The sequence below is a fragment of the Macrosteles quadrilineatus genome, unplaced genomic scaffold (assembly GCF_028750875.1).
Source record: "Macrosteles quadrilineatus isolate MER2022 unplaced genomic scaffold, UCM_ALF_1.0 Scaffold_9__3_contigs__length_116548681, whole genome shotgun sequence".
Taxonomy (NCBI): domain Eukaryota; kingdom Metazoa; phylum Arthropoda; class Insecta; order Hemiptera; family Cicadellidae; genus Macrosteles; species Macrosteles quadrilineatus.
The window spans coordinates 17,245,922-17,261,204 of NW_026542602.1; the positions used below are offsets into that span (position 1 = coordinate 17,245,922).

At 32.4% G+C, this 15,283-nt stretch overlaps 2 protein-coding genes across 4 annotated transcripts in view; one reads left to right on the plus strand and one right to left on the minus strand.

The window, feature by feature from the left end:
* LOC129004379 (transmembrane protein 19-like) overlaps positions 1–516 on the plus strand; it is a 31,419-nt gene extending 30,903 nt beyond the window's left edge. For both annotated transcript variants that reach the window (XM_054432949.1, XM_054432950.1), the window contains exon 9: positions 390–516. The gene's annotated coding sequence lies outside the window, so the exon portion shown is untranslated. The remainder of the gene's footprint in view (positions 1–389) is intronic.
* A 541-nt stretch (positions 517–1,057) lies between these two features.
* Positions 1,058–9,302, minus strand: LOC129004346 (coenzyme Q-binding protein COQ10 homolog B, mitochondrial-like). Of its 2 annotated transcripts, none has more exons than XM_054432910.1 (3): positions 9,086–9,302; positions 4,428–4,574; positions 1,058–2,823 (listed from the first exon to the last, which is right to left on the minus strand). In XM_054432910.1, the coding sequence occupies exons 1-3, from the start codon at positions 9,178–9,180 to the stop codon at positions 2,361–2,363; spliced, it is 705 nt and encodes a 234-aa protein (XP_054288885.1). In that variant the 5' UTR covers positions 9,181–9,302; the 3' UTR covers positions 1,058–2,360. The 2 variants fall into 2 exon arrangements, with proteins under 2 accessions (XP_054288885.1, XP_054288884.1); XM_054432909.1 differs by lacking the exon at positions 9,086–9,302 and adding an exon at positions 5,711–5,853.
* Between the last annotated feature and the right edge of the window lie 5,981 nt (positions 9,303–15,283).

Below are 15,283 nucleotides of genomic sequence, written 5' to 3' on the forward strand. Positions count from 1 at the left end.
GTCACCTTGTGTCAGGTAATAAAACTAAGTTTGAACCTTTAGAAGGTGGTGGATTTCTTCATTAACTTTTGAATGATAATGGACAATGGATACCTTTGAAAATCTCACATAAGCCTGTGAGAGCAGTACCACAGTACAGTAATATACCACTTAAGCAATATAATCTGTACCGTTACTTATGCTGAACATCGCTAGATAAATAGGCTGTGGCTTTTTTGTTTGTGTGGCTATGGTCAAAGTGGCACTAAGTACTTGCAAATGTGTGAGTCATATTCACTATTCAGACAGTTGTCTAAAATGTATGAAGTCTGGACCAAATGGATCTGCACTGTATTGAATCTACTGCATTGTAATTTGTATGAGGCTTAATGTTAACAAAATTGTTTTAGGTGTCAAATGCTCTTCATCCCATCGATCTACTCCAATTGTGCATTTCTCGTGTAAATATAATTTTATATATTTTTGTAAATAAGGATAAATTAAAGACTAATATATTTTGATCTATGAACAGTTTTTCATCCCCACAATCCTGTTTGAAGTCTGAAATAAACATCTAATAATAACAGCAAAACTAAATGAAAATATAAATTATGAGCTACAAAACTTGTCATCATTGTTTTTTAAGGAAATGTTAACATTATATCAAAAAGGATAAAAACGGTTAGCAAATAACTAAACTAAAGTGAAGATTCTGAGCTACAAAACATATCATAATTATTTTATCTTTTGAGGTAATGTGAATATCGGCCATGACCTAAAGAACTATTTATAACTTGGCCTTGAGCCAGGCGTGTGGCCATTATGTATTTTGGCATCATTGGCTCCTCTGTGTTGTGCTTTTGTCTAATCCTAATATTGATTTTCAAGCCCTTCACTAGTTCAACTTATTTTGTTTGGTTTTATTGAAATTTTATGCCGACTTGAATTTTTTATTTTTAGATTGTTTTTATTGTTTGTAAAATACAGTGCACTAAGACATTGTTGATGTTTAATAGAAACTGTCGATATGGGGGTAATGTCACATGCTAAGGGTATGTTTAGGATTAAAAGATTGTAGTTTATACAAAAAAAAATTTAATTTTACACTGCACTTTGGCAAACCTTGTTGATGAAGAAAACCAATGCTGATAGATTAGACACATGCTTGCTGCTTTTGTAGTGGGGCCAATAGAATGACTATTATCAACTATCTTATCTGAAACTATTCAAATACCGGTATATCTAATATATAACATTTTACAGATAGGCCCCCCATTTTACAGATGTTATATTGAATAGGCTAATGCAAATAATTCAAAGTTAACAAACTAAAATGTTTTTACCTATTTATATGTTTATTAAATCCTACAAATCTGATGACATCAAAATTATACATTAGAAAATAAAATTACATTTACCAAAAATGTGAGTGTACAATTTGCTATATTTAATCCAAAATGAATTAGACCAAAAATATATGATAAATTCATATTTCAAGTTACATAAAAAAATATGTTCCAGTATACCATAATAGTACAAGAATCATAAATGGTTACCAACATTCAACAGTAAATATAATATTCTGAGTAACTCTTTAAATGTAACAGTTAACATTCCTAATAAGTTCTACTTTTCCTATCATAAAGCTTCCTTAACAACATCTAGGCAATTTCAAAGGCAAATAAAAGCTTCCTAATGTTCATGCACTTACATAAAGAAAATTTTTACTATGTTTAACATATAAATTAAGACTAGCTATAACACTTTCACATAAATTATGGAAATAAATTTTGTTTTCAAGAAAATTTTTTCCTCAAAATATTGTCAGGTAACGTGAAATCCTCTCTCAACATTTTAAAATGTTTATGCTTTCTTACAATTAATTTATTCAAATGAAAAGAGCATAGCAATGCAAACACAAGATATTTCAACCCAATAACAGTTATTAGTTGGTTCTTGAATGTTAATTTCTTTGAAGGGAAAAACATTTCTCAAACCCAAGTAGTTTTATTTATCCTGTAAGCACACATATTCTTGTAAATCAAATAAAAAAAATTACTGGACACTTTTAGTTTTAAATATCAAGTAAACAATGGGTATCACTTAATAACAGGTCCTCAAGGGTGAAAACAGTTTGTTTAACAACAAAATATGCATTTTTATGAAACTAAAATAAATAATTTGAACTATAACGTCCAAAAAGCAATCTACGTTACATAAACGTTACCAACAATCAATATTTACAAAATTAGCAACAAAACTTGTTAAATTTCCTTCACAATATATGCCTGGTAACATTGTTCTCAAATAATATATACAAATAAAAAAATAAAATATTAAATTACCAACCTAATTGAAAATAATTACTAAGGAATTGAGGGTCATGAACCGGTGGAGGGAGTAACTTTTAGTTTGATCGTCTGCATTGATGCAGCTCCAAATCTACGTTCTGCTTCGTCAAAAAATGCTGACTCCATCTGACGGACGAGTTCGTTGAAGAACATATGAGCTAGCTGTGAGTGGAGAACAGACTTAAATTGAAAGTCTACGTGAAAGTCGATGACACATGATCGCTTTTTGTTTTTCAACCCCGGGCTGAATTTCCAGCTGGTAACCAAGTGATCAAACAGCTTCCCGTCCTTGCACTCGGCTACAACCAGCCGAGGACGATCAAGTGTTACATGAGAAACGTAACTTTCCACGATCGGAGGGAAACCAATCTCAAGTTCCCCCTTCAAGTAGGTGTCTGTCCGTGTCAGGACATTGGACCGTTTACAGAACGGAACAAATGCTTTGTAGTTCTCAACATCGGACACCACTTCATACATCTCTTCCATTGTGAATCTGGAACATTGTTCAACTAAAATAACATTCATATACAGTATATGGAAGTTAACTATTTGACTGATATTGTTTTGACCTGGTCGAGATTAATCTGTTTAAGCTATTGTTGTCACACGAACATTAGCAGTATTTAATTGTTAGTAGAGAAAGTCTTAACTTGATACTTTCTATGCAAGTAAAACTCAACCAAAAAGGCTAAATGCTATACCTCTTATGCTGCAACCTTGTAATCAAATTTAGACTGGAGTACTATGCTTGGTCTTTGAGTTTACCATGTTTTAGTGTTCATACAAAAATAGAGGAAAACATGATAAACATGGCAAAAATTATATGATGACTGAATAATCTGTACAATTCAAACTCACAATCTGATCATTGCAGTTAACCTTTCACAAAAAAATGAGGTTCTCTTAGGCCATGGGGAGTCTCTGTTTTGTAGACTCCTCTTCACAAAAAACCATTTTAGTAACTAATTATGGAACCCATAGGGAATAATCAAAAAGACTAGTATTACTGTCCAAATATATTTTTAATAGTTAGCATTCTATAGAGCTCAAGTTATGAAAACCAGACCTAGTTATAAATGTAAAGATGTCTTTAACCCTTTGAGTGCTATGTGACAATATATCGGCGTTTACTAAAATCTCTAAGGGATATAGAGAGGAAGGTCATTTTAACAAAAAGTAGCAAAACGGCCATTGGTGACTTGCATGCTCATAGGATACACTAACAATCAATCAGCTTAAAGATTCACCCAACCCAATGATCCGAGGTGTATGTCTAAACCAAGGATTATCAACACCTCACTATGCCCCAGTGGTTGTAGTATATCGCTAAAAACACACAGGTCACCAATTATTTGCCACACAGGACGGGAATCGAACCTGAGCAGACCAATAGCACTGGCCAAGTGACACACGCCCTAGCCTTCTCGGCTATCTGTGCTTGGAGACTGAGGAGTCAAAACAAAACCCGGTATTTAAGCTGACGCCAACGATTGCGGACAGGTAGCGCAAAAAGGTAGCAGCACTAGTTAGTAACGGACTGTTTAGATGATATTTTTCTGTTAAACCAAAAAAATTAGTGATAATAAATTTTGTTACTGAGGCTTTGCTGCAAAAAACTATTTTTCCTAAAATTGCTATATTATAATAACCTTATCAAACTAAATCAAGGTTAAATTCAATATTACATCGTAAACTAGATGTCTTTAGATTTTATGAGATTTTGGTTTCAAACAATGCTATCAGAACATAACAATTTATAAGAAAACTTAGAAATTTACAACAAAAACAAAGTTTTATTTAATGTTTACTACAAATACCCGGACTATTCTTTGTTATATATTTATTTGTTATTGTCTTATTATTCAAAATTAGTCAATTAGTCTAATTAATAAAATAGTAACAACTATACAGTTAAAATTCAACAAAAGGTAATGGAATTAAAAGGCAAACAAAAAAGTCTTAAGAAATATGAATTAATGGCCTAGCACTGAAAGGGTTAAAACAGGTTTATTGATGTACAATTTAACTAAGGTGAAAAATAATTATAATTAATTAAATCAAAATACCGGAACTGCAGGAGAAATAAAAATAACTTACCCAACCAGTTTCTTTCCAGTGAACTTTCTTGTTTTTGCCGGAGAGCCAGGAAGAGTGAAAAACGATCGACATGGTGAAACCAGAACTTCTTCACTATGACTAGAATTAAGAGTTCGAAGACTAGGTAAGGTTTCTGGCTGACATTCTCTGAAAAAGTTGGTTTAGTTTGTTTTATCTATAAAACTTGAGTATAAATGCATCAGTCTGTAATAGAAAAATGTTGGCCAACAGCAACAATTTCTGTACAACAGCCACCAGTAGGCCTATCCTTCTTTAAACGACTCATGCACAGCTTGCTGAGCACTATTTCTAATAAAATAGGCTACTTTAAATCCACAGGAAATTAGTTTGTAGGAATAGCAAAGGTATTTTGGACAGTCTTATCAAGCTTGAGAAAAAAATTTCCAACTCTAACATGTTGGATCCAGTTCTAGACATTTAACTGTCATGCTCGGGTCAGTGCATTTAAAGGATGCGAACTTAGGCATCAAGAAGTTGTCAGAGGCTAGTCATACCCCAAAGAGACCGAGAAACTAACATGCTTGGAAACTGTTCACATCTGCATCTTTATGTGTTTGGTTTTGACAAATAATTTTAGTAGGTACTGTAACATTTGTTGAGCCTATGGTGTCAGTAAACATCCATATGTACCGTAGTGGTATGGGTCATGCCAATTAGAGTGGCAAGCTGTACGTGGACAAGAACTGCCCCCTTATTACCACTGTTTTTGTTTTTTTACCATCAGATTAATTTAAAACCACAAGTCACTTTCTCTCATCCTTCTCTACGCGCTATTCCAATTGACTTGATCTTTCTACCAGCGGCGAACCTTTCCACAAGAAATAGCTGGACAGCCAACTCTGTTGACCTCTCGGTGCATTCAGTTACCAAAACCTATCCATAAGAATAATGCGATATCAAATTAAATGGCGCTCTTAGGTGATTTTTTAATCTTCTTGATGCCATAAGCAAATCTGGACTTTTTACAACCCTAGCAATGTTAATTTTTAGCTAAATTAATTCTTCACGTCCAACAGCTCATGTATGAACACAAGATTTTTAGTACCTAAAATCATATGATAGGCAAAGGGGTTACAAATGTACCACAATCACTAAGATTATTAGCCAGTTAAATATCTTGTATATAACTGACAATAATACAATAATATTTAAAGTATAATTTATACTCTTCAAATTGTTGCATGAATAACAGAAGCTCAAATCAAAAGAACAGTTTTGTAGACAAGTGTTTTAGTTTTAGAAAACAAAACTACGGTACTTACTCAACAACTATTATCAGATCTAATTCATTGGGATCTACTTCGTCATCCACCTCTAACTCAGAGGACAGTTTCATTTTGCTTTCAGTTGATCCCATTACAATAAAAAAAACAAAAAAAAACAATGAATACAAATACATAAACTAATTTACCATCACCAAATCGTACCACACGACATTAAAATGGCATTATCATTTATAATAAATAATCCTCATGTTTAAGCCACAACTAGATATGGTGTAGAAAGTCTAGTTAGAAAACAAAGTTAAGGAGTGGTACACTGGTTATCAATACATACAAATTTATGGCACAGATAAATATTGTAATCAATCCAACTTGTCAGATTAAAGTTGGGTTTAAATCGTAATTCTTACTAGCCTAACTTATTTAAAACTAAAAATCATTGTGTAACATTAAATCTAAAATGGCTCTTAAGAAACCAAAAGAAAAAATTAGCCTAATGTTTGCTATCTAACTTATCATTAAGTTTTTAGGAAATAATTGTTTCTTTTATTTTTAAACTTATGTAGGCCCTATCACAAGTGTAAATGTATCAAGCTGTTTTTTTTGTGTGGATTCTTGAGTGTTTAGGCGTGAGTTCCTCTTATTATGGTTTTAAATTCCTAAACTTTATTACAATGACTCATTATCACCACTGGTTTTTATACAAATTATGAGAGGTAGGCTACTTTTGTTTGAAAATTTATTTAAACCTAATGTTTGTAATTAGAGAACAGATGAGTGTCAATACAAAATGAGAACATGTTTTTAAAAAAACTAGCCTTTTAAAAATGACTAACTTAAGACAAAATACAGTAGACTCCCTTTTATATGGACTCCTCGGGACCGAGGCCAGTCCGGATAACGGGTTTTCCGGTTAAACCGACGTCCCCAAAAACTCTTTAAAACGGACCATTTAAATGCATACTGTATAAGCCAATAATGATTATTACGTAGGCCTATTTGGACACGTGGTCACTGGTCTCAAATCTTTCCCACGAGAACAGTCGTTTCAGTACCATCCACTTCCTGTCCATCTAGTCCAGTTAAACCGATATGCTGATAACAAATTTCCGGTTAAAGGGATGTCATTTCTGCCGAGTTTAGTCTAGTTTAAAGGTGTCCGGATAAGAGGGAGTCTACTGTAACGGGAACATTAATTATTATCGATGATTTTTTTCCGTTATATTGATAGCCTATTTCATTTTTTGATCCGATATATTGATATTAACAAATTGAAACATATCCGCTGACAACTATGATAAATAAAAATTGTTCACTATCAACAAACAATTTAGGCCTAATAATTTCAGTAACAAAATGTTAATGGGATTTAGGCCTACCAATAGTAGCCTACAATTGGATTTTTTAATGTAATGGATTATTACATGGTGAACGGTAATGTAGGCTATTATATATTTTTCATGATATGATATAGGCCTATTATTTTTATGAAGAAAAGCCATTCTGGGAATGCAACGTACCATATGCAAAAACAAGGTACCTACCGTAGGTCTACGAGTTGGAAATTTGTTTTTAGGGGAGCAGATAACAGTTTACTAATATAGTTAGATTTATTGTTGGTGTGAAGAACTAACATCGATAGTCTGTTGTGCAGGTAGGGGTCCCGAATCCCCGGATCCCGGCCGATGTTTGATACCTAGAAATCCCGGGATTGGTGACTTTTAATCTCGGGATTAACGGGATTGCAAAACCTTTGTTTATATTTATTTTTTGTGAACTTGGGGACTTTTACTTACGGAAAATAAATAAAAATATGTCCAATAACACTTGAAACACATATACGCTTTATTTTTAGGACAATAAATATTTAATGAAATGGTACCCAAGTAATAATTTATTTTGATTGAAAAATAAAATTATCATTAAACTCAGTAGGCGAACGAATGTAAATATATGTTTCGGTTCATAGGCGATTTGGATTTACTTTCTGTAAATGTTATCACAGTATTCAGAATCTAGCTGTGTACCCGTTCTTCGTACGGGTTGAATAAAATATACAGTAAAATAAAATACAATCAGGACTCTTATTAAGTCAAGGATTAATTATTGAAGCATTTAATTTAAAGTAATAATAAAAAGAAAGAGTTGCATTAATCCATCTAATAGGTAGCATGACGTAGGCTATAGGCTATGTGTGAGTGCGGTAGCTCGTGATTTAAAAAAAATATATTATATTCTAGAGTGACATATCAACATTTATACACTGTAAATAAGAAAGACGGGTGATGAAAGTTCCGGTGAAATTCCACAGTGTAACACTGGTAAGGCCAGATAAACATTAAAGTACTGTACTCAAAGAGGGGACTTCTCGCTCAACCGTCCATGATTATCTTTATTGATAAACCTAAAGCATTCAACCGACAAAGTTTCATGTAGCGTATTAATTATATAGATTGCTCATGATTTCATAAAAACCTTAAACATTTAGGCTTATGTAATTAAGGAGGCCTAATATAAAATAAATGACTTTTGAATAGGTACCTAAGTTAGATAATGTTATTAAGAATGTTCAAAGCATGCAGCAGTTTTCCTTCCTTTTTATTTTTAAGGTTTCACAAGGGCTATTATAACAAAATACTCTAACTTGTATTTGTATTCATAGGTATTTCTTTTATTTATGCAAACATCAAATCGTGGGTAGTAAAATAGGAGCAAGTTAGTAGACCACATAATCCGTATAACACATAACCGTTTTTAGCTGACCTAAGTTGAGTTATTTATCAGGCAGGAGCGGTTCAATCCAATCTGTTCCACAGAGTTACTTATCGCAAATGTAACCATTACAGTACCTAACAAAAAAGGTAGGCCCAACATTTTTACTGCTGTGAGATGGTTGAACCGGTATAAACTTATGTACATTTAACTAACATATCATCCAATAATTTTATTAATAAATCACATGTTCTCCGTGGAACTGTACCCGATTTTAGTTGAATGCTCGAATAGGCCTAGAAGAAGAATAATTTAGGCTTTATCATTTTGGGATTATCATTAAGATTTCTTACACTTATAATCATTGTTTGGACTTTCGTTTCAAGAAATAAACAATATTTTACCATAACAATTATAGACACAACGCTACTAGTAAGTTACTCTTAGACACTGGGCTTTCAGTAGGTTAAGGTCAAAATTTGACAGGTGACCTTCACCCATTTTGACATTATATTTGTAGGTTAGGCTAAGAGAATCAACAAAATAATTCATATATGCTTAATTCATATTGAATTCACAGTAAAAATATAAAAATATACCAAATGAAAAAGCAATAACATATTATCATCTTTGTTTCAGGTAATGGTTCAATGACTAACTTATTAGGCCTAATAAGAAGTATTGAAAAGCAAAGATTTTTACCTAGTTAATAGTCTTGGACTTTGGCTCCTACTTCTTTTACAAAAACAGTTGAAAGCTTTATTGCTAACTGAAAGCACACTCCTACGCGAACACATTGTTTATTTTTTAAATAAAACTACACTACAACCCTTCAAACTTAAAAAGTCATTTCGCTCGTTAACCTAGACGGCAATAACAATGTCAAGTCAGCAGACAGCTTTTCAAAATCTAGTCACTCTACTCCACTACTCAACTCACTAGTCATTCCAAACTCCAACAACTCGCCTACTTAATGCACGGCCTTTAAAATCAATACATAACAATTGAATACTATGTTATTATTTTTGTAAGTAATTATTTTTTGTTTGATGCCTGATAATCCTGGAAGACGTACTTGGAGGGGAGACTGTGTTTTTTTTTATCTGGAGGAAAAGTTGTACTAAAATTAAAATTACGATAGGATTGATGATGGTAAAGGTAATATAACATACATTCATACATTTTAGGATACAATTATGATACATTTTACCTTCGATGTCTTCACCGCAATCCGTAGATCGGGGAATCGTCATGGTTCTTCCGTCTGGAGGGGTTTCATTAAACTCAAATCAAATCAACTCATTTATTGTCTGTGTAGAGAACAAGAATGAGAATTTATTTGGTCTTTTAAACATGCAGTTACATGCAATCAGACACAAGTCATTTATAATAATCATCTGGTAACAATCAGTTAGGCTAACAGTCCCAGTTAGTACATGCAAGTTATTGATAACAATGCATAGACAAAGTAAACTAAAAATAAAAATAAAAACAATCGTTGCCAAATTTAACTCCAATAAATGACCAAAGTGTGTAATACCTGGGATCAACTTAGATCACTCCAAAAAAAGTAACTTCTATCAAATTGATCAGCCGAATTGATTTATAATTCTGAAATGTTTTATTAATTTTTAACTAGCCAATTCTTCAAAGCAATTTTGAATTCCGTGCCTTCTATACCCTTGATTTTGTTTGGTAGGTGGTTGAAATAGATAGACACCATCACAAATAATGGACTTCGTTCAGTTCTACCATCATAGATAAAACATACTCCTTGTGTGGAGTATGTTTTATCTATGGTTCTACTGAAATTCCTCCTCGCTCGGTTGAAGTCGTCAATCGTCTGTTGTATCTGTGGATTTGACTGTTTTTACATTGAAATGGCGACCATACAAAGTACCTAGGTATTTTAAGCCAAGTATGAATGGAGATGAGTGTAGGATGAGTGGCGCGATCTTGTAGTCTTGTTAGTGACTAAGGCCGACATGTTCCTTAGACACAGCTCTTAATTAATAGCCCATACAGCTAATGGCAACTAAGGGACCTACAGTTTATAGTGGAATCCGAACCACATTTTTTTCCTTGTAATTTACAAATTGGTCTAATTATCAGGATAGTACTGTGGATAGTCGTACTACTCACTAGTGCGGACATTAATCCACACCAGGGAGCATCCCATCCACAGTGCATCCCTATAAATAACCACAATTTGTGACCTCCTAGTAGCTGGACTACAGGACACCACCCGTCCCAGTTCTTTATATTGTTTGTGGCAGCCGCATATTGTGTGCTGAAGATGAGGAACGAAAATCCTTATTATTGCACCGTACCTTGAGGTATGGCGAGCATAAACTTACCTGTCATGTAATCAAATTTTTTACTTGTTTCCTGACAGGCGTCATATTAAATTACTTTTTCCTGCTATCATGATAACTTTGATCACTTACTGTAAAGAAAGGGATACTCCCTAACTGCTCCAATCAAAAGTTCGTCTACACTCGTGTCACACACGAAGCTTGACAATGACTAAACTAGGCTCAGGCTGGTGCACGCAGACTAGAGAAACATCGGATCCAATGTCTGTCAACGATTCCCCAAAGAGCAATGTCATCGAATGGATACATATCTGAATGGAAGGAATGGGTTACACTGAGTTCATTTAAAGCCTTTCGGAGACTGAACAAGGATCGGAGAGCGTCAGACTAATAGGTTCCGGCTTTATCCATCACTGCCTCCTTGTATTTATTATTAGATCTAATAATCAGCTCCTTCTTCTATGAAAACATAAAAAAAGGTATAAAATAAAAACTCATTTAAATCCAATTTTGCAATTTTTATTTACTTTTTAATTTTATATTTTTTGTATAACTTATGAGACTTTAATTTAAGAAGTAGGCTACATGCAAAAAAGTAGGTACAGTAAATGTACACTAATATATCATAAATAACTGTCATAAATTAAATAATAAAAAAATACATAAATAAATGCCAAAATTAACCTTTGTTTCTTCCTAACTTGAGTATTAGTATTATCACTAACAAGTTTTAAAGTTCACAAAACCATTGTTTCATGCCTAAATTAATCCATATTAAAATAAAACTTTCAAGCAATTTAAATTTATCATGATTAACAACTTGCATGTACAGAAGACTTTCGTTGTTTAAACACTAAGAACCTGACCGCTGGTCGCTGGAGGTTAGTGCATAACTGCATACCGAGGCATGCGGTCACGTATCACTAAAGCTGCCATAGCTCAATTAATATTCGTCCAATCTTAAAAAAATAAGGTGTCAATCAATTTATATTTAAATTGCCTTAAAAAAGTTATTCTTGTAATGTAAACGTTTTGTAAAATCAACGGTTTTTGAGTTATTGAAAAAACAAAATTGTAAATGGCCGCCATTTTGTTTTATGAATTAGGAAAATTGTCATAATTTTTTGAAGCTTTGTCTAGTTGTCATAAGTGTTTGTGCAAAAGTTTCAATTTCGTATGTTTAACCACTTTTCAGAAAAAAATAATAAGTGAAAAACAAAACGGCGTCTCTGTGAGTAATTACGGACTTCCAGACAATTTATATATGATATTTAGATATGTTTCTTACCCAGGAACAATGCCCTTACATATTGCTAGAGAGTTTCGGGACACCCTTTATAGGTATATATTACACTGTTAATTTTTTATGTCAGTGTTACAAATTCGTTATGCAGGTTGTGTCTTGTTTGTTTACAAGCAATGGACACATTTGAGTGTGTGGTGTGAGATTCTTATCATAAGCTATTTGAACCTCAAGAAGTAAGAACATTGGAAAGTCTCCTGTAGGTACAATAAAAAATAATCCTAGTTAAATACTAATACTAATTGAGTATTGGCACCTTGTGGTAGGGTGCCTGCAGTTATAGAACATATCACAGTTAAGATTAATTAAAAAATTTAAAAAATAATTTTGTAAACAACCATTCAGTATTAGGTAACAATTGAACTTCAGCTTGTCATATACCTACGTACATATAACATTTGTATAATATTTAAAACTATGTTACAGGTTGAACTATTTACAAATATGTATTTCATGTTGGACCAAGATTTCAACATAATCAGATAGCATACTTTCATGTAGGATTAAAAACTTTATATTTTCACAGTTTAAGAATTGGGGTAGAGGAAATGAGTCTGGTCATATAGAGTTTGAATACACACCACCAGTTTTTCATTCTGACGTTTAAGGAGATAATGGGAGAAAGTATAATCTCAAATAAATAATCCAATGTACTTAACAAAACAAAATATGGGCAACTTAAGAGAACTGTTATTACATTTAGAAAACAATAAGGTGACCAACAGATATACTTTTGATTTAGGGAGGTCTTGGATTGCTAATGAGACACACCCTGCACCCTGATGAGGAAGAACCTTAAAAAAGCATGAATTCAATAAATTTAGTTAAAAAAATGTAAACAGCCTAATACTAACACTGTGTTTTATACATGTAAATTTTATTATTACAAATTACTCTTTTCAACAAAATAAACTAACAAAAGGTTAGGTTACAAAATATTGGAAAACTTGATCCAACATAAAAACAAGGCACCTTTCTTACATAGAATAAAATAAACGAGATAATGTAATGGCTAATAGGGTATAGATAGTGTAAAAATGTAATACAGTGAAACATGGTTAATTTAAAAACCACAGGACCAGAAAAAATCAGCTATCCAAAAATTTGAGTGAGGTAAGTTTGGTAACAAAGGTTTCAAAATAGAAAAGTCACACTTTTGATTTTACACTTGTACTGGAAACAAATGTATTCAATAATTTTTAGGGTATAATGAAAACTCTGGGGTTTTTTTTCAGAAAAGGTCAAAGATTTGAAGGTTGGTTTGGCTTTGATGAGGACCATAACAGATGTAAACAATGTTATACTTACTCAACAAAATTTGAAGCCGCAAAGTTGCAACAAGCGTACGAAAGGTTAAATGTGAACTTTAATTGATGGATAGGACTGTAAAAAACAAGGGTTGGCAGGTAGAGAGCAAGTCTGTAGGCGGATTGTAAGGGAGTAGGGGAGAAGAAGACAATGAATTGACTTAGTTAAGATGAGCAGTGTATTACAACACCACACAGTATTTTGATTGTTTTTTGGCACATTTATCTTGCCATACCTCATTTGCTATCCATTAATGAATGCAAACTATCCAAAGTTATACTGTACTAGAATTAACCATGATTTTATTTCAACATTGAGATTGATTAAACAACGTCGATATGCGAACAAAAAAATTCCAGTTTTTTAAGTTTTTGAGTTAAAGAAATTAAAATTAAGCACGTTCCACTGTACCAAATGTAACTTTTAAATATAACATTTGTTAGAGGAAAGGAAAATGTAAGACAATACAAAAATACAATTGGATTTAAAATACAACAACCAGCATTTAAAAAGTAAAAATATTGAAAACTATGTACCTATGATACCAGGCAATCCTGAACATACAAAGATTGCTAGTTGAGAGATCATTATGTACAAAAAATATATTCCTGAGGACACTAGGTGGTATGGACATGGTAACAATTACAATTACAAATTGTTATGTTTACCATATTGAACACATTTGGATTATTGATTTGTTGAACACAATTTTGTTGTTAATTCTCCTGAGACTTGATTGAGCTCTGCTTTATTAGATTTTTACTATGTATAAATGTATCACTTACTACTAAATTGTACAAGAATATATTACATACAAACTATTTCTTAAGAATTGTATGGGTTTTTTATATGAAAGGTACTTTATAGATCATGAAGGCCCCCATACATTTGAGCAAGAAAGAGATTCACAAGATTTTAAGTTGCATATCGATGATTTACAGAACCTGAAATGCTAGAGTTTCTTACACTCCTAACTTTCACTATCTCACTAGTACAAAAAATACAACTATTTGTCAAAATAATTTTCCAATTTCTGTCATACAGAATTATAAAATTTTTGTAAATATTAGTTTAGTATTATACGAATCTATACTTTGAAAGACTACATTTGTATTAATGAAATTCATATACAAATTTTACAACAATATTTTGTTGAATGTCATAAATAAATATATAAACTTTACTCATATATATATATATATATATATAAAACTCTAAAACTTACTTTATAGACACATACATCACTTTATGTTACAATCACAAACCTATTTAAAATATATAAAATCGTTTTTGAGGGCTTAAGATATACAGTAAAACTCCAATTATCCAAACTCCAATTAACCGAAACGCCGATTATCCGAATCGCTTATTTAAACAATTTTAAAAACGTAAAGCTACAGTATTAATAGGTTTCGCAAAATATCAAAAGGATTGTTATTAAACAAATTTAGCCAGTGTGTAATATTGGACTTTGATGGAACACTATTTACTCTAAGAACATGTATAGAACACTTGTGCTATGAGCATTGTAAACTGTAAAAATGTTCTGATTCAATTTATTATTAATTAAAAGTTCATTTAGTACCATAAATGAGGATTTTCCTTGGAAATTCCTGGAATTCCTGTAAAACAACGATCATCCAAATTTTTTATTATCCGAATGGGGTCTGGTCCCAATTGATTCGCATAATCGGAGTTCTACTGTACACTTGCACTACATTTAGTCCAGTAAAAAAATTCAGTGATTTTTATTCATTTAAACATTCTAATGTGATGTAAATCCAGTGTTTCCCAACCTGTTGTACGTGTACCAGTAGTGATATATTGAGGCTACTGTTGTGGTTTGTGCGTAGTTATATTCTAACTACGAGTATTTTGTCAGGATTTTTATGGCCTGGTGCATCAGAGTTATTTCACGGCCAAACAGCAACCGTATATAGTCAACAAGACGTTAGGATGAGGACGATATTATTT

Excerpts from the sequence above, each read along its gene's own strand:
- LOC129004346 (XM_054432909.1), bottom strand. The coding sequence starts at position 5,847 with ATGTATTTGTATTCATTGTTTTTTTTTGTTTTTTTTATTGTAATGGGA. Across the intron at positions 4,575-5,710 it reads GATCTGATAATAGTTGTTGA|AGAATGTCAGCCAGAAACCT; the intron begins GTAAGTACCGTA and ends CAACTTTTTCAG. Across the intron at positions 2,824-4,427 it reads ACTGGAAAGAAACTGGTTGG|ATTCACAATGGAAGAGATGT; the intron begins GTAAGTTATTTT and ends ACAATGTTCCAG.